Genomic DNA, 27,731 nt, shown 5'->3' with positions numbered 1-27,731 from the left:
GTGCAATTCAGGCCCTACCTCCTTTGAAATCTGTCCTGAATCCCACAGGCATCATGGGGCACATCTTCTTTTATGTGTTTAGAGTATATTATTCATTCTATGTATTATTTATGGTACATGATTATAATTTATATTACCATTTTTCTTTTTTTAAAAAAAGAAGGGAAAAGAAAGAGCAAACAACTAACATTTGTGTACATCACTTTATTATACATAATTTCCTTTCACAAGAATTATTTTAAAAGAAAGTTGTTTGAGATGGATGATGTAGGTATCATTATTCTTATGTACATTTTAAAGTTACAGAAACAGAAGTTTAGAAAATTTAAGTGCATTTGCAAGATCACACAACCAATAAGTAGTAGAGCTCAGGATCTTTTGACAGAAAGATTATTTTCATTATATAGGAGTGCTTCTCTGGTAAGACTCTGAATTCAGCCTTGATTACCTAAAAGTATCTTCCAGGTAGAGAACTCTAGGGGCCTCTCAAGTCTGCTTTAGAGGTACCATTAGGCTGATGACAATTTTTAGAGTTCTTTTGTAGTAAAGGGTCTGCTAAATTTTGCTTTTTGTCTTTGCATCCTCCAAATATAATATTTTTGACAAATGAGGTATGCTATAGTTTTAATCTTCCAGCAGGTTAGCAAGTTATGTGATATTTCTACTTCTGAATCTCCCTTCATTATATTGGATTTAATTATATTTTAAGCAGTTTGAAAGCTCTTGAAATATCTAATGATAAATCTATAAACAAAAAATATTTTGATAGCAACAAATATTTAAAATTACCTGTAATTTTTCACATGAAAGTTATATTAAAGTCTGATGACCTTTTTTTTTTTTTTTTTTTTTTTTTTTTGAGACGGAGTTTCGCTCTTGTCTCGCAGGCTGGAGTGCAAATGGCGCAATCTCGGCTCAACACAACCTCTTGTCTCCTGAGTTCAAGCGATTCTCCTGCCTCAGTCTCCCAAGTAGCTGGGATTACCGGCGCCTGCCACCACACCCAGCTAATTTTTGTATTTTTAGTAGAGACGGGGTTTCACCATGTTGTCCAGGCTGGTCTTGAACTCCTGACCTCAGGTGATCCACCCGCCTTGGCCTTCCGAAGTGCTGGGATTACAGGGGTCAGCCACGGCACCTGGCCTGACTTTAAATTTTAATACCTGGTTAATCACTTAAGGTTTAAGGAAAAACAAAAGAATTGTTTGATTTTGTTTTCTAAGGTGTTACTTTCCTGGCAGACAAAGAAATAGTGTCTGCCTTCTTTTCAAAAATATTAATGAGATTTACAAATGAAAGTATTTAGCAGAAGGACTGGCCTTGGTGGCTCTTGCCTGTAATCCTAGCACTTTGGAAGGCCAAGATGTGAGGATTACTTGAGCCCAGAAGTTCGAGTCCAGCCTGGGCAACATAGTGAGATCTCTATTTTAAAAAAAGTAGAAATTGAAATGCACAATTGTTAACGTTGAGACCATTATTTTTGGGTCTTTACAAAGTTTAGTTTCTTGCCATCCAATAACAACTTATTGAAGTTACTAAATTTTGTTTTTCCAATTTAATGGCAGAAGGACTGTGTGTGTGTGTGTGTGTGCGCGTGCGTGTGTGTGTGTGTGTGTGTGTGTGTGTGTTTTCCTGGGTTATTGAGTTTATTGTTTGGAATTGATCTAATTATGTAAATAAACTGGAGTGGTTCATTTCATTTTTAGATTTTTCTTTTTTGTAGGTACACATTTATTTGATAACATCTAAGAACTTGACTATATGTTTTTCAGTCCTGTTTCTTTTTCACTGTGAGTTAATTTGCTTTTTGTGCAAATACTGGGTATAGACACACCACAAGAATGTAATTTGTTTTTAATCCATGAAAGAAAAAAGCAACGTATATGTAGTGTCACATCAGTTTGCTTCTTCTTTGTGTGATCTAAACAAGATCATCTCTACGATGTTGACAGTTGGTAGCCATATCTAATGGTGCAAGTTTGAAATACTCATTTTTGAGGATTCTGGATTTTTTTTTTTTTTTTTGTGACAGAGTCTTCCTCTGTCGACCAGGCTGGGGTGCAGTGGTGTCATCTAGGTTCACTGCAACCTCTGCCTCCTGGGTTCAAGCAATTCTCATGCCTCAGCCTTCTCGGCAGCTGGGATTATAGGCATGCACCGTGATACCTGGCTAATTTGTTTTGTATTTTTAGTAGAGGTGGGGTTTCAGTATGTTGGCCAGGCTGGTTCCGAGCTCCTGGGCTCAAGCAATCCTTAGGCCTCCACCTCCCAAAGTGCTGGGATTACAGGCATGAGCCACCACGCCCGGATGGATTTTCTTTTATTTGTCTATCTTTGGATAATGTATTTTCATATTACAACATGCTTTAATTTTCCTGAGCTTTAAATTTCCTGGAGCCAAAGCATAGTTTCAGTCTCTTTTACTTTTGTCTTTACATTTGTAAACAGTTAATGAGATTTAATATTAGCATCCTAATCATAACATGGATTTTTGTTTGATAATATACTATATTACTGAATTGGGTGATGCCTGAAATTGTCCTTATTCTCTTCTAACTCCACCTACGTTGGAACTTGCTTTTATGATTAAATACTTCTGTCTGCACACTTTCTCAATATTTGCTTCTTTTTCATTAGAGAGGTAGAAAGTGAGGCATGGTACCTATTATGCAAAATTTTTGAGTAAATCATCAGGTGTTTTTCCTTGTCCTTAGTAACGGTCATTTTCATTGTCTTTTGTCATTGTTGCCTTTTAAAAGCTTTTTAAAAAATAATTTGTTAAAAATATTTAAAATACAATTGAAGTACCACTAACTTCTTCAAAGTTTTCTTAGGCCGGGCGCGGTGGCTCACGCTTGTAATCCCAGCACTTTGGGAGGCCGAGGTGGGCGGATCACGAGGTCAGGAGATCGAGACCACAGTGAAACCCCGTCTCTACTAAAAATATTAAAAAAAATTAGCCGGGCGTGGTGGCGGGCGCCTGTAGTCCCAGCTACTCAGAGAGGCTGAGGCAGGAGAATGGCGAGAACCCAGGAGGCGGAGCTTGCAGTGAGCCGAGATCGCGCCACTGTACTCCAGCCTGGGTGACAGAGCGAGACTCCGTCTCAAAAAAAAAAAAAAAAAAAAAAAAAAGTTTTCTTGCCAGCTCTGTTCTCTCCCCAGCTTTATCCCCTTTCTCTGGAAAATGAACATTTGCTCACCCCCCTCAGGGAACTGAAGGTTTAGTGTGATTGGAACAAAAACCAAATGATAATGGATTTTATAGGCCTTGTGTAGGTATTCTCTAGATGGAAGCAGTGTGTACTATAGCCATAACATATGCATGTTTCATTTCATACTATCACTTTGACTGCACTTTGGAAAGTGGTTTGGCCTTATATGTCTGGAAGCAAGAACAATCACTTAAGAAGGCTGTTGCAGTAAATCTAAATAGGATGATTATAGCTAGAGCCAAGGAATGGGCACAGGTATTGGAAAGACAGATTAATTATATCATAAGGATGTAGACTTCTTAGAACTTGATGGTTGAATGTGTTGTGAGATACATCCCTGCCTCCACCCCCTACTGTAAGGTTTCTGCTTAAGCAACTGGATGAATGATTTGTTGATTAGGATAGTCTAAACTTTTGTTAACAAAGAGAACCACAAAAGTTAGTGGCTTAAAGAATGAGAAGTTTATATATGTATTTCTCACTTAATAATCTTGAGTGGTGGCTGGGCGTGGTGGCTCATGCCTGTAATCCCAGCACTTTGGGAGGCCAAGGCAGACAGATCACCTGAGGTCATGAGTTCAAGACCAGCCTGGCCAATATGGTGAAACCGCATCTCTACTAAAACTACAAAAATTAGCTGTGTGTGGTGGCAGACGCCTGTATCCCAGCTACTTGGGAGGCTGAGGCAGGAGAATCGCTTGAACCCAAGAGGTGGAGGTTGCAGTGAGCCGAGATCACGCCACTGCACTCCAGCCTAGGTGATGAGAGCAAAACTGTCTCAAAAGAAAAAAAAAAAAAATCTTGAGTGGTTGTTGCTTACCCCAGTGCACAATTAAGATTATTTAACCATATCACCAAGACAAATGGTGACTGCTTCAATACAGCTATTCAGAGAAGAAGATTGGAAGATCTGCCATCTTCTACACATGCCTTCCAAGGCTGGTGCCAGAAGTGAGAAAAGAGGAGGGAGGAGAGTAATGAGCCAGGCCTAGAAATGGCACTTATCACATGTGCTTATGTTCCACTGGAGAGCACTTGGTCATGTGGCCACACCTAACTGCAGTGAGGATGGGAAATGTAGCAGAGCTGGACAGCTGCCATAGAAGGGAGGAATAACAGATTTTTAGAGGGCAGCTATGAGTATCTGCCACGAATGATGAGGCTGTTTGCTGAGACAGTCAAGAAGAACAGAGATGCAGTTTGTAGCAAAAGGTAATAATGTAGGTACTTACAGGACTTCTAAATTTGCTTGCGTAATAAGAATGGGCAAGTAAGACAGTTGATCTTAGTAAGATGACAGCATCAGTTGGGAAAAAATTGGTTTTGTTTCTCTATAGCACTGTGATGATAGAGGAATTTAAAAGTTATTTTTCTTGGAAGATACCAAAAGGAGGAAAACAGGAGTTCAAATAGAAAGGGGGAAAGAGCATGAGAGAAAAGATTGTGTTTATTGTCATGTAGTTATGGTGTATGAAAGTATTAATAAGTTAGGCAATGCATATGTAGGGTGAGGAATTTAAAATAGCTAAGTGCTACAAAGCAAATAAAATAACGACTATAGTGTCAAAGTAGGGGTGGTAGTGGATAATTGGGTAATTTTCATTAGGGTAGTTAAGGTGGGCCTCTTTTAAGAAGTAAATTGGAGCTAAGACCAGAGTGATGAGAAAGGGAAAACTTAATGAAGACCTGGGCCAAGAACATTCCAAGTACAAAGGAGAAGGAACTCAGTACGGCCTGGGAACAGACTTGGGAGGTTTAAGGTCAAAAGTTGCCCAGTGTAATAGGAGGTAAGATCCTTGGTGTACAGTCTTATCAACGGAAGTAAAGTTTAAATTTTATTTGATTGCAGTGGGAAATCACTGGGCAGTTTTAAGCAAGCAGTTGATACCTGGTTTTATGCTTAATAAAAAAACTGAAAAGAAGTTAAGGGTACCTGAGCATGGTGGTGCATGCCTGTAATCCAAGCTACTCCAGAGGCAGGAGAATTGCTTGAATCCAGGAGGCAGAGGTTGCAGTGAGCCAAGATTGCGCCACTGCATTCCATTCAGGGCAACAGAGCGAGACTCTGTCTCAAAAAAAAAAATAAATATAATAATAAAAACAAAAACAGGCCGGGCGCAGTGGCTCACGCCTGTAATCCCAGCACTTTGGGAGGCCGAGGCGGGCGGATCACAAGGTCAGGAGATCGAGACCATCCTGGCTAACACAGTGAAACCCCATCTCTACTAAAAATCCAAAAAATTAGCCGGGCGAGGTGGCGGGCGCCTGTAGTCCCAGCTACTCGGGAGGCTGAGGCAGGAGAATGGCGTGAACTCCGGCGGGGCAGAGCCTGCAGTGAGCCAAGATCACGCCACTGCACTCCAGCCTGGGCGACAGCGAGACTCCGTCTCAAAAAAAAAAAACAAAAAACAACAACAACCAAAAAAAAATGGGTAGGCCAGGGGGGTGTGATTAGAGATGGAAGCCAGGAAACCAGTTAAGATATTGTGGTCATACCCGTGAAAAGAATAATGGCTTGGACTAGGTATTTGGATTGGGGATCTATTTTGGATGTAGAATTGGTGGAAGTTGTTTGGAAATTTGAGGGAAAGATGAATCAAGAATGACACCTGGATTTTTGACATCAAAAGCTGGGTAGGTGTTAGAAAATGGATCCCAGATTTCTTTTGTAGGTTTGATAGATTTTTCTGCAATGGATTATGAATGTCATAAAGATGACATGGCATTTTGTGTATATGATGAATTTAGTTTACTGAAGACTCTCTTTGTCTCAAAACAGTATAAATTATAGTATAAAAGAAGTACATGGGGGGGTTGCCTTCAAGCAGGAAGAAGAAGTATAGACTTTATCATATGTTATTGGAAAAATGAAACATTTTAGAGCTAGTTTAGGTATTTCATTTTATGTGATTTTTTTTTTAAACCTAGAATGGTCTTTAACAAAGGCAGCAACCCTGCTTTATAAATTTTAACTGAGATTATCCAGAACCCCCAAATACTTCAAGGATCTAGGATTTTGTTCTGTTTTTCTATATATATCTAGACCAATAGGAGGTTGAAAACGTGCCAGCCAAGGGGCACACTCCTTATCTCACTGCTTGGTTTGTTGTGGATACGGTGCAGCTTATCAGGCCTTAAGGTAGGGAAGGCCATAACCATATCTCATCTTCCCTGCCCTCTATCTCTGGAATTCCTGGGATTGCTTTTTGTTTTTTGTTTTGTTTTGTTTAGTTTAGTTTTGTTTTTTGAGACAGAATCTCGCTCTGTCGCCCGGGCTGGAGTGCAGTGGCGTGATGTCGGCTCACTGCAACTTCTGCCTCCAGGGTTTAAGCAGTTTTCTGCCTCAGCTTCCCAATTAGCTGGGATTACAGATGCATGCCACCACGCCTGGCTAATTTTTGTATTTTCAGTAGAGATGGAGTTTTACCATCTTGGCCAGGCTGGTCTTGAACTCCTGACCGCCTGATCCACCCACCTCGGCCTCCCAAAGTGCTGGGATTACAGGCATGAGCCACTGCACCCAACCTTCTTGGGATTGTTTAGAGGCAAAATATTGGAATCTGTCAATGAACAGATAGTCTTTGATCTCTACTCCGTTGACACTTCCTTGAATGTAAAAATAATTTTTAGAGTGTGGTACTTTTTGTTTTAAAAAAAGTATGTATCAGTCTGAATGTTTGCTTCATAAATCAAAGAATTTCCATACTTTTGAAATTACATTAGTGTTTTAAAATTCAGCTTCCCAGATTAAGTTTTACAGTTGAATGTTTTCTCTCAGTATTTTGCCTAGTTCTTGTTTCTTGTCTAACAGAAACTAAGCATTTGGAAAGGCCATTAATTAGTATACATTAAATATTTTTCTGTACGGTTAGAAATATATTTCATGTGGTTTTGTGTTTAATCATTTTTGAAAACTTACTATTTTCACATCTGAATTAATAAAACATTATAGCAATTAATAAAATATATTCTAGTTTGCTAAGGTGACTGCTAAATATTGTATTAGATGATGCTACATATTGCCTAGAATTTGATATGCAATATATAAAATAATCTTTTACTTAGATATTCCTTTTTAGTCACCTGAATTTGTTTAGTTTCTCTACAATTCAACATACTTTTTAAAAGATTTTTTTAAAAATACAAGACACTAAAAATATTTTTTAAAGTAAAATAAAAATTAACTATTTGTAGATAGATTTACATAAATTTAAACATTTCCTTGAGCCTAGTTATCCAATTGCACTTTTATAACACCATTGTTTAGGTTTGATATAGTCATAGATCCTTGATGTGTTTGAGAAACTAGTTGTCATAATTTTTACAAATTTTGTTCTTCCACCCAGTTAATCATGTGTCATCTAAAGTTAGAGGGCAATATACATTAAGGTGCCTGACCTGTGCCCAGCATTTTTCTGGGCTTTGTGTGTGAGGCTCATAATAAAGAATGTTACGAGGATTTTTAACTTTCTGGGAAAATACAAAATAGGGAGTTAAAGACAGGTACGTATGATGTAAATTTAAGAATGTGAAAATAAATATATTATTAATAGAGATTAGACTTTATGAATATGCATCTTTTACTGTGTTGTAAAGGAAGTATAGCACTTGAATGAGAAAAATAGGGAAAGGATTTTATTAAAAGGGGGTAAAGCAGCTGGGCACAGTGGCTCACGCCTATAATCCCAGCACTTTGGGAGGCCAAGGTCAGGAATTTGAGACCAGCCTGGCCAACATGGCGAAACCCCATCTCTACTGAAAGTACAAAAATTAGCCAGGTGTGGTGGCGGGCGCCTGTAATCCCAGCTACTCAGGAGGCTGAGACAGGAGAATCGCTTGAACCTGGGAGGCAGATGTTGCAGTGAGCCGAGATTGCACCACTGTACTGCAGCCTGGGCAACAAGAGTGAGACTCCATCTCAAAAAAAAAAAAAAAAAAAAAAAAAAGGTAAAGCATAAAGAGGTGAGCATAATTTTAAAGAATTATAAAGTTCAGTGTAACTAGAGTAGCTAAAATTTAAAAGACTGGCTCATTATGTGAAGATAAAAATCACTGAGAAAAATACATTAATAATGTTAGAAAAACCTAATCTTAATTTACTATTAAAAATATTCATCTTATGCCGTCCTCTTTTTGCAGTTTTTACCACAGTCAAATGTTTTTGCTAGCTTTGGAGCACTGTTAACTATAGTCCTATCTGTGGTAATGCTATAATGCCCAAATTGATAGTTTTATAATACTAGTGCTTAAGTTGGAGAAATTTGGCTGGATGGGGCCAGAGCAGGTCAGGCACATCTTACACTGCCTGGAACTGCAAATCTATATGTGGCAAGAGAGAATTGCTTTCTAAATTGAATGCTCCATTTCCTTAACGAGACTGGTCCAGGACCAAGCCAAGCTTAGGTAAATGGGCTTGGAATACAGCCTTTCTGGCCTATGGCTTTTTAGTCCTTGTGATTTGGAAAACATCTGGATATAAAGAGATGTTTATAGCTGATCTGAATACATATGTGATCTCCCTGAAGTAAGTAACTACAGATCAGCCGAAGAACCTCCTCTGACTACTTAGGATTCTCTTCAAGCGTGTCAATCAGCTAGAACGTGACCATTCTCTGAGCGTTGAACACTTTACATTGCCAGATAATTTGTGCTGTTATTGTCAAACCTGACCCTAATATAACTTGACTAAATAATCTTGTTTGTGGCAAATAAAGAGGTAGCAGTATATTTATGTCCTCTTTTTGGAAGGTGATAAAGGAATTATTTGATAAAGTACCATATGTATTGCTACTTTGCAGAGTAGACCTCAAGTGCTATACTCTGCATTTGTGTGCTTTTTTCTGTTCACACACTACAGTGGGTATGTGAATCAGTGGAAAATTGCCAAAAATATGATCAATTGAAAACTTTTGTTAGGTGGTCTCTATTTAAACTATATCTTGTCATCCATTAGTAATTTACAAGATTTGATCAGAACCGGTCAACGCTCTTTAAATCAGTTAATCCCATTAAAGGTTTTTATGGAAAGGAAAAACAGTACTCAACAATTGAGTTGGTACTAAAGCTTTGCTTTGACCAAATTGCAGTTAATACCAGTCAACTACTTTTTTTTTTTGAGATGGAGTCTTGCTCTGTCACCCAGACTGGAGTGCAGTGACGCCATCTTGGCTCACTGCAAGCTCCGCCTCCCGGGTTCACATCATTCTCCTGCCTCAGCCTCCTGAGTAGCTGGGACTATAGTCACTTGTCACCACGCCCAGTTAATTTTCTTTTTAGTAGAGATGGGGTTTCACCGTGTTAGCCAGGATGGTCTCGATCTCCTGACCTCGTGATCCGCCAGCCTCGGCCTCCCAAAGTGCTGGGACTACAGGCGTGAGCCACCGTGCCCAGCCTACCAGTCAACTACTTTTTGTTTTTATCTTCATATATTAAGGGAATTTTTAGTTAAATAGATTTCCCTCACATACATTTTATGATCATATATTAGATACCTTTGGATGTCTGTATTTTTTACTAGGCAGATGAAAGTGTTTTTAGTTAGGATTATAGGGATTACTTTAATAAAATAATATTTCCTCAGAGAATCTCTCTTATTCCAACAAATACTGACTCTAAAGACTGTTTTCTGTGTTTTTTAGTCGGCCGTATACTAACAAGGTAATTACTTTATGGTACCGTCCACCTGAACTGCTACTGGGAGAAGAACGATACACACCAGCCATTGATGTATGGAGCTGTGGGTAAGATAGCCTTATTTACTGGTTTATTTTACTTGAAACTTTTGGTAGTGATTTAAAATAGATCATTTGGTAATGATGGGTATTTTTTCCATTAGCTGTATCCTTGGCGAACTCTTCACTAAAAAACCTATATTTCAAGCAAATCAGGAACTTGCACAACTAGAATTAATAAGGTAAGCTGCTGATTATAATATTGGTGGGAATTGGGAGAGTGTCATACTCCACAGGAAATTTAAACTCTCTCAAGCTTGTCTTTTCAGGAAGAGAACAACATGGTTCTCTGGAGGGCTTATGACTGCTAAATGGAGGACAAACTGAAATGTAGGCACTTTGATACTTGTTCCAGTGAAATTAAGGATATCAAAGCCCCTGGGTGGGTGTATGTGTATGTGTACATGCGTGCGTGCATGTGTGCGTGTTTTTAAATGAAAGGACTTGAGGCCCAAAAGATAAGACTGGCAAGGAAGAGTAAATGTAGGAGAGAATGAATGGTAGATATATATTTTTTAATTATGACAGAAATGAAAAATTAATGTTTTGGGGTATTGTTTAAAAATACTCTATTGTAAATACACATATATTTTTATGTGTATTTACGTGTCTATATATGTGCATATACACACTAAAATACATGCATATACCCCCTAGCATAGGCCTTCATTATTTGGAGCCTATCATAGGACCTAGTTCATAAGCAATTACTCATACATTTTAGTCGCTTTTCTCTTTATCTTTTATTTTATTTTATTATTTTATTTTTTTGAGAGAGAGTCTCACTCTGTCACCTAGGCTAGAGTGCAGTGGCATGATCTCCACTCACTGCAACCTCTGCCTCCTGGGTTCAAGCAGTTCTCCTGCCTCAGCCTCCCGAGTAGCTCAGATTACGGGTGCCCACCACCATGCCCAGCTAATTTTTGTATTTTTAGCAGAGACGGGGTTTCACCGTGTCGGCCAGGCTAGTCTTGAACTTCTGACCTCAGGTGACCGCCCCCCACCTCGTTCTCCCAAAGTGCTGTGATTACAGGCATGCGCCACCTCATCCAGCCCATCTTATATTTTAAAATAATTTTAATTTTAAAAATCAGCTTTGGCCGGGCACAGTGTCTCACGCCTGTAATCCCAGCACTTTGAGAGGCCTAGGTGGGTGGATCACCTGAGGTTGGGAGTTCGAGACCAGCCTGACCAACATGGAGAAACCCTGTCTCTACTAAAAATACAAAATTAGCCTGGCGTGGTGGCCCATGCCTATAATCCCAACTATTTGGGAGGCTGAGGCAGGAGAATCGTTTGAATCCGGGAGGCGCAGGTTGCGGTGAGCCGAGATTGTGCCACGGCACTCCAGCCTGGGCAACAAGAGCGAAATTCTGTCTCAAAAAAAAAAAAAAAAAAAAAGGTGGGGGGCTTCAGTTTCATATGTAATGTAAACATGCAACTTATAAAATTTCCATGAAAGTTTCAAAATATATATGAAGTTTTTTAGGAAAGATATTGGTAGGGGTACAGATTTACAGAATTTTACTTTCCTGACTGAACAAAATGAACATAAAGCAACAAATAGTAACCAGAGAAGGACCTCAACATCATATCATAAACAGTCAAATTGAATCAAACTAAAAATCTTACCATTGACGTTTTTGGTGGTTATGCAAGATTTTTACTATAGGGTACAGCAGGGAAAGATGAGTGCCCTAGTTAGAGCCTGCCTCTTCTCTGGGGATAACTTGGCTATAGTCAGAAGTATCCAAAGCCAGAAACTAGTGGTGCTTCAACTCCAAAGCAGCCAGTTGCCTCACTTTTAATAAAATTACAAAAAAGGAGAAGGGAAGGGAAGGAGTTCACCTGAAACATAGAAAACTTTTATGTTACTTTTTTTTTTTTTTTTCCTATTTTTTGAGACAGTATCTCATTTTGTTGCCTAGGCTGGAGTGCTTTGGGGCAGTCATGGCTCACTGCAGCCTTGACCTCCTGGAGCCAAACAATCCGCCTGCCTCAGCCTTCCAAGTAGCTGGGACCACAGGAATGCATCACCATGCTGGGTGATATATTTTGTTTTTTTTGAGACCGGATTTCTCTATGTTGCCCAGGCTGGTCTCCAACTCTTGGGCTCAAGTGATCATCGTGTCTCAGCCTCCCAAAATGTGTCTTACCTTTTTAATTGTGCGATAGACAAGTAAAAAGGGTTAAGAAGAACTGATACTCTTGGAAAAAAGAAATACACCTTTCAATGCTAATTGGGCATTTACAAAAGTTATTTATATATTAATAGAGGAAGAAACTCCAAAACGTTGAAATACTGTAGGCTAAATTCTCTAAAATAGAATAAAACTAGAAATTAATATAAAAATGGAAACAACAAAGTCTCTTAACTATCTAAAAATTTACATATGCTAAAAAATCTTGGATTAAAGAGAAATCAAACTTTAAGACAGGGGTGTCCAATCTTTTGGTTTCCCTGGACCACACTGGAAGAAGAATAGTTGTCTTGGACCACACATAAAATACAGTAACACTAATAATAGCTGATTGATAGGCTAAAAAAAAAATGCAAAAAAAATCTCATAATATTTTAAGAAAGTATGAATTTGTGTTGGGCTGCATTCAAAGCCATCCTGGGTTGCATGCAGCCCGTGGGCTGCGAGTTGGACAAGCTTGCTTTAGAACATCTAAGTTTAAAAAGAGTGATAAGTATAAAAATCCATGGGCTAACCCTGTGCTTAGGAGAAAATCACAACCTTAAATATACTACTAAATAAGAAAAGGAAAGCAAATTAAGCATTCTACAGACAAACTAGACAAAAGCAGCAAAATAAACCCAGGAAATAAAAATGAATTATAATACATAAAATGTAGAATTTATGAAGAAACCTATGATCTGGTCTTGGGTTTATTCACACATATATGCAATATAAATTAGTCTACTAGTTTAACTTCATATGAAAAGAGAGTATAAAGGAATTAATGACTGAGTGCAGTGGCTCATGCTTGTAATCCCCGCATTTGGGAGGCCGAGGCAGGATCACTCGAGCCCAGGAATTTTAGACCAGCCTGAGCAATATAGTGAGAACTTGTCTCTACAAATTAAAACAAACAAACAAAAACAACAACAACAAATTAGCTAGTCATTGGGGTGTGAGCATGTGGTCTGTACTACTCGTGAAGCTGAGGTGAGAGGATTACTTGAGCCCAGGAAGTCGAGACTGCAGTGAGCTGATGACACCACTGCATTCCAGCCTGGTTGACAGAGTGAGACCCTATCTCCAAAACAAAAAACCAGCCCCTTTATTTTCTTTGATAAATTATTGCACATCTTTTAGAAACCAATACTTGTTATGTTCTTTAAACTATTCCAGAACATAAGAATAATGCAGTACAAGCTTTCTTATTCAGTCTTCTCTTGAAGAGTCTTATTAGATTAATTGATGCTCTTCATTCCCTCTGTAAAGAAAAACTGGCTTGATAACATGGCAAGCTGAATGCTTGTAGCTAGTAGGCTATCACTTTCTTGTAAGACTATGTATTTATCCCACCAATTGAAGAGTATGCTGAACAGGAGGTGGTTGTTAGTTTTCAATTTTTATGATTTTTATTATTATAATTACATAGTTTAATTAAGCATAGATACAGTGCTTTACAAAAACTTTAAGACATTGCTGTCTAATTAGGGGTGGACAAGTAATTGTGTAAGTTAGAAAAGTCATAAAAATCTAAGATGTGGTATTAGATTGCTTTGAAAGTGTTTTTAATTTCTAGATTTATTTAAAGAAATCAAAACTAAAAATCCTTGATGATGTGTTATGGGTGTGGTTTGTACAAGAGAGCTAATACAGAATTCCATTCGGTGAATCCTCTGTTCAAAGAGAAAGCCTTGGCCTTTGTCAGAAGATGGGAAAACAAATGTACATTTATAAACTTTCAGTTAAAATAAAATGTTTAAATTATATATCTGTGTATCTTTTTTTTTTTAAACGATTCCTTCTAACCTTTTTTTTAAATGATTCCTTCTAACCCATCTTTTTTTTTTTTTTTTTGTTAAACCCAACCAGCCAACCCTTGGCCCTGATTGTATTGGAAACTAGGGCTTCTATTAAAGATAGTTAACATCTATTTAGTTTATATACAATATCAGCATTATTCTAAGAGTTTAACTTGAATTATCTCAGTTAAGCTTCATAACAACCCTATGTCTTCTCTTTATAGTTAAGAAAACTGAACCTTAGGTGAAGAATTTGTCCAGGGTCATACAACCAGCAAGTGGCAAAATTGAGATTTAAACACTGCTAGGTGTTACCTTAGGATCTAAACTTTTAACCATTACTCCAAACTACAGGCTGGGTGCGGTGGCTTACGCCTGTAATCACAGCACTTTGGGAGGCCGAGACGGTTGAATCACTTGAGCCCAGGAGTTCAAGACCAGACTGGGCAACATGGCAAAACCCCGTCTATACTAAAAACAAAAATTAGCCGGGCATGGTAGTACACACCTGTAATGCCAGCTTCTTGGGAGGCTGAGGCATGAGAATTGCTTGAACCTGGGAGGCAGAGGTTGCAGTGAGCCAAGATCGCACCACTCCACCCCAGCCTGGGTGACAGAGTGAGAATTGGTCTCAAAAAATAAATAAATAAACTACATAGGAAATAAAACTACCTGGAATCTTTTCTTTTACAAAATCAGTATGACACACATATCAGTATTTGACAAAGACAGCATGAAAAATTTTATAAGGTATTAGGCCGGGCACAGTGGCTCATGCCTGTAATCGCAGCACTTTGGGAGGCTGAGGTGGAAGGGTTACTTGAGGCCAGGAGTCTGAAACCAAGCCTGGCCAACATGGTGAACGCCCCCCCACCCCCCATATCTACTAAAAATATGAAAATTAGGCCGGGCATGGTGGCTCATGCCTGTAATCCCAACACTTTGGGAGGCTGAGGCGGGTGGATCACTTGAGGTCAGGAGTTCAAGACCAGCCTGGCCAGCATGGCGAAACCCCACCTCTACTAAAAATACAAAAGCTAACTGGGCGTGGTGGTACGCACCTGTAGTCCCAGCTCCTCAGGAGGCTGAAACACAATAATTGCTTGAACCCAGAAGGTGGAGGTTGCAGTGAGCCGAGATTGCTCTACTGTGCTCCAGCCTGGGCGAAAGAGAGACTCTGTCTCAAAAAAAAAAAAAAAGGAAAAAATTGTATAAGATATTAATCCAAGAATTCTAGGGGAAGTGTTTGCAAATAGTATCCAGCTTTTTATCAAAAAGTTAACTTGCAGAAAATGATGGGAGCTAAAATGATATAGAGGGTCAAGAAAGGTATCTCCCTTCAAGTGACATTTGAGCAGAGATCTGAATGAAGAAATGGCAAAGTAATAAAGACTGAGGCATAAGTATATTTGTTTGTTTTTTTTTTTTTTTTTTTTTTAGGAATGTGTTCTCAGTGAACCATATGGAGGGGAAAGTTTGGTTTATTCATTTTATAGCATGCTGTACAGTTACTAAGAAGGAAATAGTTGGTCAGGCACGATGGCTCACACCTGTAGTCCCAACACTTTGGGAGGTCAAAGCGGGCAGACCACTTGAGGTCGAGTTCAGGACCAGCCTTGCCAACATGGTGAATCCCTGTCTCTACTAAAAATACAAAAATTACCTGGGCGCAGTGGTGTGTGCCTGTAATCCCAGCTACTTGGGAGGCTGAGGCAGGAGCATCCTGTGTCAGGTAGCTTGAACCTGGGAGGCAGAGGTTGCAGTGAGTCGAGATTGTGCCACTGCACTCCAGCCTGGGTGACAGAGTGAGACTATGTCTCAGAAAAAAAGAAAAAAAAAAAGGAAATAGTTGATTTGGAGATAAATGGAAAAGCAGCATGAATAGTTACAGAAGGCTATATTGAGAGCTCATTTAGGTAAAACAAAAGACTCAAATTGTTAATCTGAACATGGACTTTCGAGAAGACTAGGGAGGAGAAATTTTTATTTTCTAGTTTATATATTTCAGCATGTTTTTGTTTTGTTAAGATGTTTATAATTTTATAAAGAGATTCACCGGGCACAGTGGCTCACACCTGTAATCTCAGCACTTTGGAAGGCCAAGGCAGGTGGATCACTAGAGCCCAGGAGTTTGAGACCAGCCTGGGCAATGTGGCCAAACCCCGTCTCTACAAAAAATACAAAAATCAGGTGGGTGTGGTAGCACACACCTATAGCCCGAGCTATTGGGAGGCTGTGGTACAAGGATCACCTGAACCCAGGGAGGTCAAGCCTACAGTGAACTGTGATTGCACCACTGCCCTTTAGTCTGGGCAACAGAGAGAGACCTTGTCTCAGAAAAACAGAAATAAAACAACAAAAAATAAAAAGATGCTTCAATTTTGATTTCATAGCATTAATTTCTTTTTAAACATGAAGAAAATGAAAGGAAGTTTGTGATAAAGGAAACAAATCTGAGTATAATGAGGCAATGGAGTATACTGAAAAGTGTGTGGCCTTTAGAATCTTACAAGCTTGGGTTCTAATGCCAGCTCAGCTACTTCCTGCGCTTATGGTTTAGGGTCCCATATGCTCTTAAGTTTATTTCTTCAAAAGTAAAAGAGGACTAATAACATGCTTAGGGTTGTGAGAATTAAATATAAATAAATTTTCAGTACATATTTCTTCCCTCACCTTATTTGCAGTAATGCTAGGTTGTTTCTCTAATCTGTAGGCTCAGGAATGATGAGACCTAGTGTCAGTATTGTACAGATACATGTAAAACTGATCAAGAGTGATAACACTAATTTGCTTTAAATGGCTTTACACTATAGTGATTGAGTTATTTTATTTATAATTTGCTTTGTTCCAGAAAGTATTTTAGGCAGATTATAAATATTTTATAATAGAAGTAGCATAGATTAAAAAGTGATGGAGGGAGGCCGGGCATGGTGGCTCATACCTGTAATCCCAGCACTTTGGGAGGCCGAGGCAGGTGGATCATCTGAGGTCAGCAGTTTGAGACCAGCCTGGCCAACATGGTGAAACCCTGTCTCTGCTAAAATACAAAACAACCCGGGCACAGTGGCTCATGCCTGTAATCCCAGCACTTTGGGAGGCCGAGGTGGGCAGGTCATGAGGTCAGGAGATCGAGACCATCCTGGCTAACACGGTGAAACCCCGTCTCTACCAAAACTACAAAAAAAAAAAAAAATTAGCCAGGCATGGTGGCGGGCACCTGTAGTCCCAGCTACTCAGGAGGCTGAGACAAGAGAATGGCATGAACCCAGGAGGCGGAACTGGCAGTCAGCCGAGATGGCGCCACTGCACTCCAGCCTGGGCAACAGAGCGACACTCCATCTCAAAAATAAATAAATAAATAAAACAATTAGCTGAGTGTGGTCGTACACACCTGCAATCCCAGGTACTTGGGAGGCTGAGGCAGGACAACTGCTTGAACCTGGGAGGTGGAGGTTGCAGTGAGCGGAGATTGTGCCACTGCACTCCAGCCTGGGCAACAGAGCAAGACTCCATCCCCCCCCCCACAAAAAAAAGTGATAGATGGCATGATGACTCACGCCTGTAATCCCAGTACTTTGGGAGGCTGAGGCCGGTGGTTTACTTGAAGTCAGGAGTTTGAGACCAGCCTGGCCAACATGGTGAAACCCCATCTCTACAAAAATAAAAAATTAGCAGGGCATGGTAGCTAGCACCTGTAATCTCAGCTGCTGGGAAGGCTGAGGCAGGAGAATCGCTTGAACCCGGAAGGTGGAGGTTGCAGTGAGCCAAGATCGTGCCACTGCCCTCCAGCCTGGGCAACAGAGTGAGACTCTGTCTCAAAAAACAAAAAGTGATGGAGGAAGAGAATGGAAAACACACATTGGGACAAAATGGGATGAATGAAGGCAGAAAGCTCTGTGTGGCCATATATATATATTTAATTTTTTTTAAACATGAGGATCACATTACCCTAAGCCTTCTAGCAGTCAGCTAAAGAGCCTTTATATGACACAATGTACATTGCTTATGAGATAAAAAGGATTATAATCAGTGAAGCAATTGAAAGTAGATTAGAATTAAATGAATCCTTCTTTTCTCTGACTCTCTGCCACCTCATCCAGTACACACAAACCCTCAGGCGTAGGTGGTTTACACAGGTGAAATTTTTTAAATTTTAAAGGAATAGATTTTGGTTGTACCAGAAGATAGGAAAAGAAGGAAACTTCCCATATTGAAAAAAATGAAGCATGTATACCTTCATAAACCGATAGCATAAAATATTCTGTAGAGTTGTGCTTCTCAAACTTTTTGGTTTCAGAACTTACTATGCTCAAATTATTAAAGATCCCAGGAGTTTTTGTATCTACTGAGATTTACCATATTAGAAATTAAAGGTATTTATGAATTCATTTTAACATAATAATGTTAACATGTTTTAAAGTCTATAACGTCTATAGTTTCTAAAATAAAAGTTGGAACGGCAGATCTGTCTGGTTTAATAGACATGAGACTTGGATCCTCATATCTGTGATGTGCTGTTTTCAATAGCCTTTTTGGATAATGGTACATATTCTTCTTAGAAACCACAAAAATTAGATGATTGGTAGTTTTTTACAGGTTGTAATGTGTAATCTGAAACCATATGAAGGAATATTTTATACTGTACTATATTGAAATCCATTGTTCTGTCTTGCACTTTGAATGGATCTTTTATCTGTGATGATTTCGTGATATTATGCATTGGTCATTTGAAAAATGCTGCTTCACTGAATTGAACAGATCTTCCGAATGTAATGTTTTATATTATATAATTTGTACCACCACTGATCTCATCAGAAAAGCTTTACAGTATTTTGAAACTGTTAAGCTCACGGTGGAGGATACAAGTTTTCTAATATTCTAATTTCTCTAGAAAGTTCCAATTTTATAATTGACAATAAATACTGTTGTTTTCCTTCAAGTGACAAGCTGACTCTGTTCCTATTTGAGAAAATGTCTGGAAAACACCCAAGTTTGGATGACTGTAGTTTGTTAGTGGTCCATGAAAAAAGCAGCTGCCTCAGTTCGCAAGTCAAATCGTTGCACAGGCACATCTTCTCAAGATAACTATCATATTTTGTTGTACAGTAGAAGTGCTTATGAGTATTTCCCATTTCATCGCAGAGAATATTAAAAAGATACATGCTCAAATATCAGAATTAAATGCCATTAACAATTTGTACTGCTTCAACAAGTACATTCTTTTTTTGAGACAGAATCTCGTTCTGTCACCCAAGCTGGAGGGCAGTGGTATAATCTCAGCTCACTGCAACCTCTGCCTCCCGGGTTCAAGCAATTCTCGTGCCTCAGCCTCCCGAGTAGCTGGGACTACAGGTGCGCGCCACCACAGCCGGCTAATTTTTGTATTTTTAGTAGAGACAGGGTTTTGCCATGTTGGCCAGGTTGGTCTCGAACTCATGACTTCAGGTGATCCGCCCACCTTGGCTTCCCAAGTGCTGGAGTTACAGGCATGAACTACTGCACCTCACCTAACAAGTAGGTTCTTAAGTGAAACTGGTTTTCTCCCCACCCTGAAATTTGCATGATAATGAAGACTACATCCTGTTAATATAGTTTGTTGCCACTGAGTTGAATCATGTTAAGGTGCTGGTAGTTTTACCACTGGTTTTGTACCATTAGTGCAAATCAACACATGGAAAAAGGCAAATAATGGTTTAGTAATAGCTTTGACCTGCCAGACCTTGAAGTGTCTAGGGGACACTCAGTGGTCCTTGGACCCCACTTGTGAAAACTGTTGCTGTATATCAGTCTTACATACGAATACTGTTGTACAACATCTAACTTAACAAGTAGAAAATACAACATTACACTGAAATAATAGTACTTTTATTAGGCTTGGATGGTAGTCTTCCTTTGAATATAATGATGAATATGTATTAGGAAATCTGTTGATATAATTCACATTAGTAGCCTGGGGAGAAAATGCAGATGATGATGGTTATAGAAGTTCTAAAAAATCAAAACTGGTAAAACTAAAGCACTCTTAGAATATAAAAGCCACAAAAATTAAAACCCATAGTAGAGAGGAATAAATGAATGCTTCCTTAACAGGAAATGTGTGTGAATTTGTATGTATATATGTGAGTATATTTCTGTTACGTGTTTTTCAAACCCAAAGGCATCATTCTTCCCAGGGCTAAACAATGAATGTGCTCCCATTAAAATCAGAAAATAAAGTTACCCAATATTGTGTACTGTCATTATCATTTTAACATTGTTTAGGAATTGCCACATAATGTAACATACCACAGTGATAAAGATACATTTGAAAAAAATATAGATGAATTATAACATGGGTTATATGATTTATATACCTGGAATACCTCAAAGAAACAACTGCTAAAACTGGTAGGAACCCTAGGATCTCAGATGGCTACTTATTATTAAATTTTTGTTTGCGGCCAGGAATGATGATTCACACCTGTAATCCTAGCACTTTGGGAGGCTGAGATGGGAGGATTGCTGGAGTCCAGGAGGTCAAGGTTGCACTGAGCCTTGTTTGCACCCCTGCACTCCAGCCTGGGTGACAGAGTGAGACCTTGTCTCAAAAAAAATAAATAAATAAAATTTCAAACCTTTCCTGTAATAAAGCTTTTCTTTGTTTCTTTTTCTATTTTTTTTTTTTTTTATTTATTTGAGACAGAGCCTCACTCTGTTGCCAGGCTGGAGTGCAGTGGCGCAATCTTGGCTCACTGCAACCTCTGCCTCCCAGGTTCAAGTGACTCTCTTGCCTCAGCCTCCCGAGTAACTGGGACTACAGGCACGCGCCACCATACCCAGCTAATTTTTGTATTTTTAGTAGAGACAGGGTTTCACCATGTTGGCCAGGATGGCTTTGATATCTCGACTTTGTGATCTGCCCACCTCAGCCTCCCAAAGTGCTGGGATTACAGGTGTGAGCAACCCTGCCTGGCCTTTCTTTTTTTCTTTTTTTTTTTTTAGATCAAGTCTTGCTGTCAGCCAGGCTGGAGTGCAGTGGCCTGATCTCAGCTCACTGCAACCTCCACCTCCCAGGTTCAAGTGATTCTCTGCCTCAGCCTCCCAAGTAGCTGGGATTACAGGTGTGCGCCACCATGCCCAGCTAATTTTTGTGTTTTTAATAGAGACGGGGTTTCCCTATCTTGCCGAGCCTAGTCTCAAACTCCTGGGCTCAAGCAATCCACCCGCCTCGGCCTTCCAAAGTGCTGTGATTAGAGGCGTGAGCCACCATGCCTGGCCAAGCTTTTCTAATTAATTGCTTAGAAAATATAATGGGCATGGGCTGGGCGCAGTGGCTCATGCCCATAATCCCAGCACTTTGGGAGGCCGAGGTGGGCGGATCACTAGGTCAGGAGATCGAGACCATCCTGGCTAACACGGTGAAACCCTGTCTCTACTAAAAATACAAAAAAATTAGCCGGGTGTGGTGGCAGGCACTTGTAGTCCCAGCTACTTGGGAGGCTGAGGCAGCAGGAGAATGGCAGGAACCCGGGAGGTGGAGCTTGCAGTGAGCCGAGATGGTGCCACTGCACTCCAGCCTGGGCGACAGAGCAAGACTCCATCTCAAAAAAAAAAAAAAAAGAAAGAAAGAAAATATAATGGGCTAAAAACATGTTTAAGGCTCAATGGCTTGTGCCTGTAATCCCAATACTTTGATAGACTGAGGCAGGAGGATCACTTGAGGCTAGGAGTTTGAGGCCAGCCTGGGTCTCAAATTAGATGGATGTAGTGGCATATGCCTGTAGTCTCAGCTGGCGAGCTGAGGCAGAAGGATCATTTGAGACCAGGAGGTCGAGGCTTCAGGGAGCTATGATTGCACCACTGAACTCCAGCCTGGGGTAGCAGCGGAACCCTCTATCTATTAAAAAAAAAAAAAAAATTAGAAAACAAAAAGTCCATAAAGGAAATACACAAGATCTCACTGGAAATAAATAAATAGAAGCACTGACTATTTCTAAGATAGAAATATTAAGCATTGTAAAGGCAGTAGTTGGTTCTAAATCTATAAATTCAGAGTGGCGATTGAATCCTAGCAGGATTCTCTTGGAGTGTTATAGTATTGATTATAATTCATGTGTAATAAAATTTTGAGGAGAGTAAGTAAAGAGGTGGATAGGAGATTTGTCCTATCAGACTTTCAAGAAATATTAATAGCACAATATGGTATTGACACCAGAGTAGACTGATCGAATCACGATAGATTCCCAAAGTATATCTCAGATAATTGGGGGTTTAGCATATACCTTAGTGTATGATGCATCTCAGTAGTAAATGGTATTGGAGTAGTTGACTGGCCACCAGGCACAGATTTTGTAAATGCAGTTATCAGTTGCTGTCATGTCTACCTCTCTAGTTTCTAGGAGCTTTCCTTGCATTGGTATGTGTATTCCATCGTGTATGCTGCTTTCAATTAGATAAATTCGGTACTCATATATCTTTCAACATCACATATGATAAAATAATTGAAATCCTTTAGGGTAATGAAACTGTTGTTTATTATAAGACTATTAATGGGCCAGATGCTAGCTCATTTAATTTTGTAGCTTTAAAATAAAATTAATCTTAAGTTTCCAAAAGAGGAGCAGATTCCTAAGCAATGTAATTTGACCGATGTCAGACAAGAGTCAAATCTAAAGCTTGCTTTTAAAGTCTGTCTTCATTATACGTAGGCAAAGTACCTTCTTAGAACTGTATTGTGGACTGGGTGCAGCGACCCATGCCTGTAATCCCAACACTTTAGGAGGCTGAGGTGGGAGGATCACTTGAAGCCAGGAGTTCAAGACCAGCCTGGGCAACATAGCAAAAACCTGTCTACAGACAAATCTACTGCAGTATTATCTAGACCCAGGTTATGCTTCCAGCTAAGCCTCCCTGAGCCCTGTATTCCACCTGCACTGATTTACATAGTATTCCTCCCAAATGTCTATACTTGGCTACTTCCGTGCCTTTGCCTGAGTTCTCTCTTCTGGTAACATAATTTATCTTATTCCATTTCCCACCTGTCTATGGTTTACTTATCTTTGGAATTATAACCAGAATTCTTCACTCTTTCCCTAACTTGAGTAAGTTTTCTTGTATTTCTGCATATTGAAAGTATCTTTGCCTTCCTGGATTCCAGTATGCTTTATACTTCTATTATAGTGCACAACAGTCTGCCTTGGGTTGATTAATTGTGTTTACGTGGTTACTTGGAAAAGTATACAAAAACAAGAAATATAAAAGAGAACTGTAAACAACTAAAATACAGAGCAGGATGAAACAAATGTCAAACCAGTAGCATGCAAGGAGTAATTCTGAGTAGCAATGGGGAATACAGAAGACTTTTGTTAATTAGATTACTTTTGATCTGAATCTTGAGAAGTGAAAATAATTCAGCTATATAGAATTTAGGGAGAAGGAGCATTAGCATAGACATGAAGGAGTGGCCTGTGGGGAGAGATGCACTGGGAAATGAGACTAGGAAGGCAGATTGGGACCAGATCTAGAGAGCCCATGCTACAGGAGTTGGGCTTTCTTTTCAAGGAAGTAGGGTTGAGGAGGTTGTGAAAATTGGACTTTAAGACAAAAGAGAGTAGAACTGTATAAAGAATAAGTTCTTAGTATCTTTAAAGCTTGGGTTTATAAAAATGCTAAATATATTGAGACAAAAAAGTACATTTGAGTGACATACAGCTTTAAAACCATAAAAGGTCTCCTATAAATATGTGTTTCTGAGGTATCATTCTAAAGCTCAGCTAAAAGAATGTCTGGCAACTTGAGCCATTACTTGTTCATATACATTTATACATGCATTTGTATTTATGTATGTTTGGAATATTTTTACTTTCAATCAGTGATACATCAACATTTTCTTTTTACATATGCACACCAGCTGACAATTTTATATATAATATTCATTTATCCTTGAAATTTGGTATACTAAAAATAAGTAGATTTAATCAAATTCTCATCTACCTATTTCTAAATCAGTTTTTAAATGTTTACCAGCTGGAGTTGCCTATTTGTTTATAGCATTTCTTCTACAAATTACCATAACAAGGATTTACTAGTTAATGCTAAAATAATGAGGATTTTCAAGATACAGATAAACGAGAGTAAAGCAGTTAAAATTTCTTTATGACTTAAGATCAGCAGCACTACTTAAATTGAAGAACTTTAATGTTTCAAGAGTGTTATGTTTAGGGTCCTTCCATTGATGGCAGTTAGCAGTAGTCTTTACACTACAGTTACCTTCCTGAGGTCATATAGGAATCTGTTTCTGCTGTTATTGTAGACTGCCTTATATTCATGGGAAGGAGGAGTGACAGGTAGCAAAAAATCAGAGAGGGACATATATTCAACTCTAGTTCCTTAATTTATTGGCATAAATTTTTTATGTTGGTTTTAAGGTGTAAGTCACCTATTTTGAGTGTCATGTTTTAAGATTTCATTTTGCAAATATGAAAGTCCTCTAAGAATTGGAATGCTTGGATTGTTAAAAGTATCCACTGAAAATAAATTAATTTCTTAAATAATTAAATTGGGATGACTAAAATATTTAACGAGGGCCGGGCGTGGTGGCTCATGCCTGTAATTCCAGCATTTTGGGAGGCCTAGGCAGGTGGATCACTTGAGGACAGGGGTTCAAGACCAGCCTGGCCAACATGGGGAAATCTTGTCTCTACTAAAAATACAAAAACTAGCTGGGCCGTGGTGGCGCATGCCTATAATCCCAGCTACTCAGGAGGCTGAGGCAGGAGAATCACTTGAAACCAGGAGGCAGAGTTTGCAGTGAGCTGAGATTGTGCCACTGTACTCCAACCTGGGTGACAGAGTGAGACTCTGTCTCAAAAAAAAGAAATAATAAAATAACAAAACTTTTTATAGACCAAGCCTTCAATTTTTGTATATTTAAAAGTGAGTTGATGTTTTATATAACAGTTGTATGTATTCTTTATGTAGTTGATAGTGATGTACTTCCTTTTGTGTGTTGCTTAGCCGAATATGTGGGAGTCCGTGTCCTGCAGTGTGGCCTGATGTAATCAAACTACCATATTTCAACACCATGAAACCAAAGAAGCAATATCGTCGAAAGTTAAGAGAAGAATTTGTTTTGTAAGAAGGGGATGTGTAAACATTCTTATTGCATGAATGTTTTAATTCTAGTGAATTATAAATGTTAGTCCATTCTCTAGTGATCTGAGGTAAACCTATAATTCTTCTAGGGCATTTAATTTTGAGTTCTGTTTGCTACATGCAGATTACCATTTTACCATTATTATGGAATCAGTGATTTGATATTGTGTGTTTGATTTGGTGCTTACATGAAAGAACTTTAATAAGATCATTTAAATGTTACTGGAACAGCTTTCAAGTTACTTGAGCTCAAGTTTTCATTTTGCTTTAGAAAAAACTATACTGTTCAGTTCTTAATTTGTATAATAACAGCAAATTGCCCATGGAGTAACAATATATACCATTGTTTAGAAAGTGGTTACAAAAATTATGTAAAAATAATGAAATATTTATTCAAAGGAAAATTCGGATTTATTAAAGTATTATGCACATATTAAAACGTTAGTATTTACAATTATTTTTAAATTATCTTAGTTTTAGTTTTAAAATTTAATTAAAAATAATTTAAGCTCCTAAAGAAACATAGACTTGTGTCTAAAGAACACATCTGACTTTTGTAATCCTCTCATGCTAGTATTCCTGCAGCTGCACTAGACTTATTTGATTACATGCTCGCCTTGGATCCTAGTAAGCGCTGCACTGCTGAACAGGCTCTTCAGTGCGAGTTCCTCCGAGATGTGGAACCCTCAAAAATGCCTCCACCAGAGTAAGTGACTTTTTATCCTATTATTATTATATATTATTATTATATTTATTATATTAAAACACAGTTTTAATAACATTTATATATAATGATAAGATATTTCATGCCTGGTTATGAGAAAAGAAATATAATAAAGGAAAGATAAAACAGCAGTAATACACATAATTTGCACATCTGGGATAGAGATGCTTGCTTAATGTTTACCCATAGGGCTAGCAAAAACAGCTGCCTTCTAGCTAATTTTAGGTTTGATTGACCTCAAGATTTAATAATATATTTCAACTCTAAGAAAATATTACTGCTGCTGGGCGCGGTGGCTCATGCCAGTAATCCCAGCACTTTGGGAGGCCGAGGCAGGCGGATCATGAGGTCAGGAGTTTGAGACCAGCCTGGCCAACATGGCAAAACGCTGTCTCTACTAAAAATACAAAAATTAGCCAGACGTGGTGGCAGGTGCCTGTAATCCCAGCTACTTGGGAGGCTGAGGCAGGAGAATCGCTTGAACCCGGGAGGCGGAGGTTGCAGTGAGCCAAGATCGTGGCATTGCGCTCCAGCCTGGGTGACAAGAGCAAGACTCCATCTCAAAAAAAAAAAAAGAAAGAAAATATTACTGCTGTTGCTATTCTAATACTACTTCTACTAAATACTTAACACTACTACTGGTACTGCTATAGCTATAATTTTGAGTGCCATGCTAAGCATTTTTCATTTATTACATTAATCTTTATAACCTTATAAGGTAGGTATTAGTATTATTATCATCACCACTTTACAGAGGAGGAAGCAGGCTCAGAGAGGTTAAGAAACTTGCCCAAGAATACAAATCTAGTAAAGGGTACAGCCAGCTCTCAAATTCACATTAGTCCAATAAGTAAGAGAGGTTCTGAAAATACTTTATAGCATAGTATACAATATAAATTGCTTATCATTGAATGAAAGAATATTAGTATCAGAAGCCTGTATAGAAAGAATTATTGTCTGATGGGGGAAATATACAGAGTTTGGGAGTCAAAATAGCTGGCTTCTCTTGAACCTGTACCTTCAAATGGCTCCTGTTATTTCTCTAGAATTGATCTGGGGAGTGGGGGGAAGGAAAAACAGTTCATTTGCATTCCTTGACAGGATCTAGAAACCTTGTAGGTATTTTCTTAGTAATTTTTTTTTTTTTTGTCTTGAGACAAAGTCTCACTCTGTCTCCCAGGCTGGGGTGCAGTGGCACGATCTCAGCTCACTGCAACCTCTGCCTCTCAGGTTCAAGTGATTCTCCTGCCTCAGCCTCCCGAGTAGCTGGGATTACAGGCATGCACCACCACATCTGGCTAATTTTTGTATTTTTAGTAGAGATGGGGTTTCACCATGTTGGCCAGGCTGGTCTTGAACTCCTGACCTCAGGTGATCCACCCACCTTGGCCTCCTAAACTGCTAGGATTACAGATGTGAGCCACCACACCCAGCCTTTTCTTAATAATTTTTAAAATGATAAGGAGCATCATTAAAAGCAAGCCTATTATCTATAATAATAAAATGTTTCCATGTAATAAAAATAGCATATTTTAAATGAACAGACATGGGCTCTGGAGTTCAAATCCTGGTTCTTCTACTTACCAGTTAGATAGTGCTTATTATATTTCTATGAGGCTGTCATATTCAGCTTCAGTAAGCTTTTATTGAGCTGTACATGGTTGGCCTTTATGGGATGATTTGAGAGCCAAAAAGGATCTATTATCTGACATCATGAGGGACCTGAATTTTTCACTGTTGAATTAATTGTTTCATGTTTGCTTTTTTCTTAGTGTATCTCAGTAATCTTAAAACTTGGGCTCAGTACCCCTTCAAATAACATTTTTTAAACTTCTGATTTGGAAAAATTTCAACTCTACAGAAAAATAGGAGGAATAGTACAAAGAGTATTCATGTATATCCTTTATCTAGATTCAACAGTTACTAATAGATGGACACATTTGCTTTAT

General features: G+C 38.8%; 1 protein-coding gene across 4 annotated transcripts in view; it reads left to right on the top strand.

The window, feature by feature from the left end:
- The window catches only part of CDK13 (cyclin dependent kinase 13), a 147,107-nt gene that overhangs the window by 103,787 nt on the left and 15,589 nt on the right, over positions 1–27,731 (top strand). For all 4 annotated transcript variants that reach the window (XM_055293356.2, XM_055293354.2, XM_055293355.2 and 1 more), the window contains exons 8-11: positions 9,851–9,952; positions 10,048–10,125; positions 24,921–25,037; positions 25,633–25,764. In XM_055293356.2, the coding sequence (XP_055149331.1) occupies positions 9,851–9,952; positions 10,048–10,125; positions 24,921–25,037; positions 25,633–25,764 (429 nt within the window). The remainder of the gene's footprint in view (positions 1–9,850; positions 9,953–10,047; positions 10,126–24,920; positions 25,038–25,632; positions 25,765–27,731) is intronic.

Source organism: Symphalangus syndactylus, chromosome 9 (assembly GCF_028878055.3).
Source record: "Symphalangus syndactylus isolate Jambi chromosome 9, NHGRI_mSymSyn1-v2.1_pri, whole genome shotgun sequence".
In the NCBI taxonomy this organism is placed as follows: domain Eukaryota; kingdom Metazoa; phylum Chordata; class Mammalia; order Primates; family Hylobatidae; genus Symphalangus; species Symphalangus syndactylus.
Note: the sequence above shows the minus strand (reverse complement) of the source record. Positions and strands in the feature narration are given on the sequence as shown.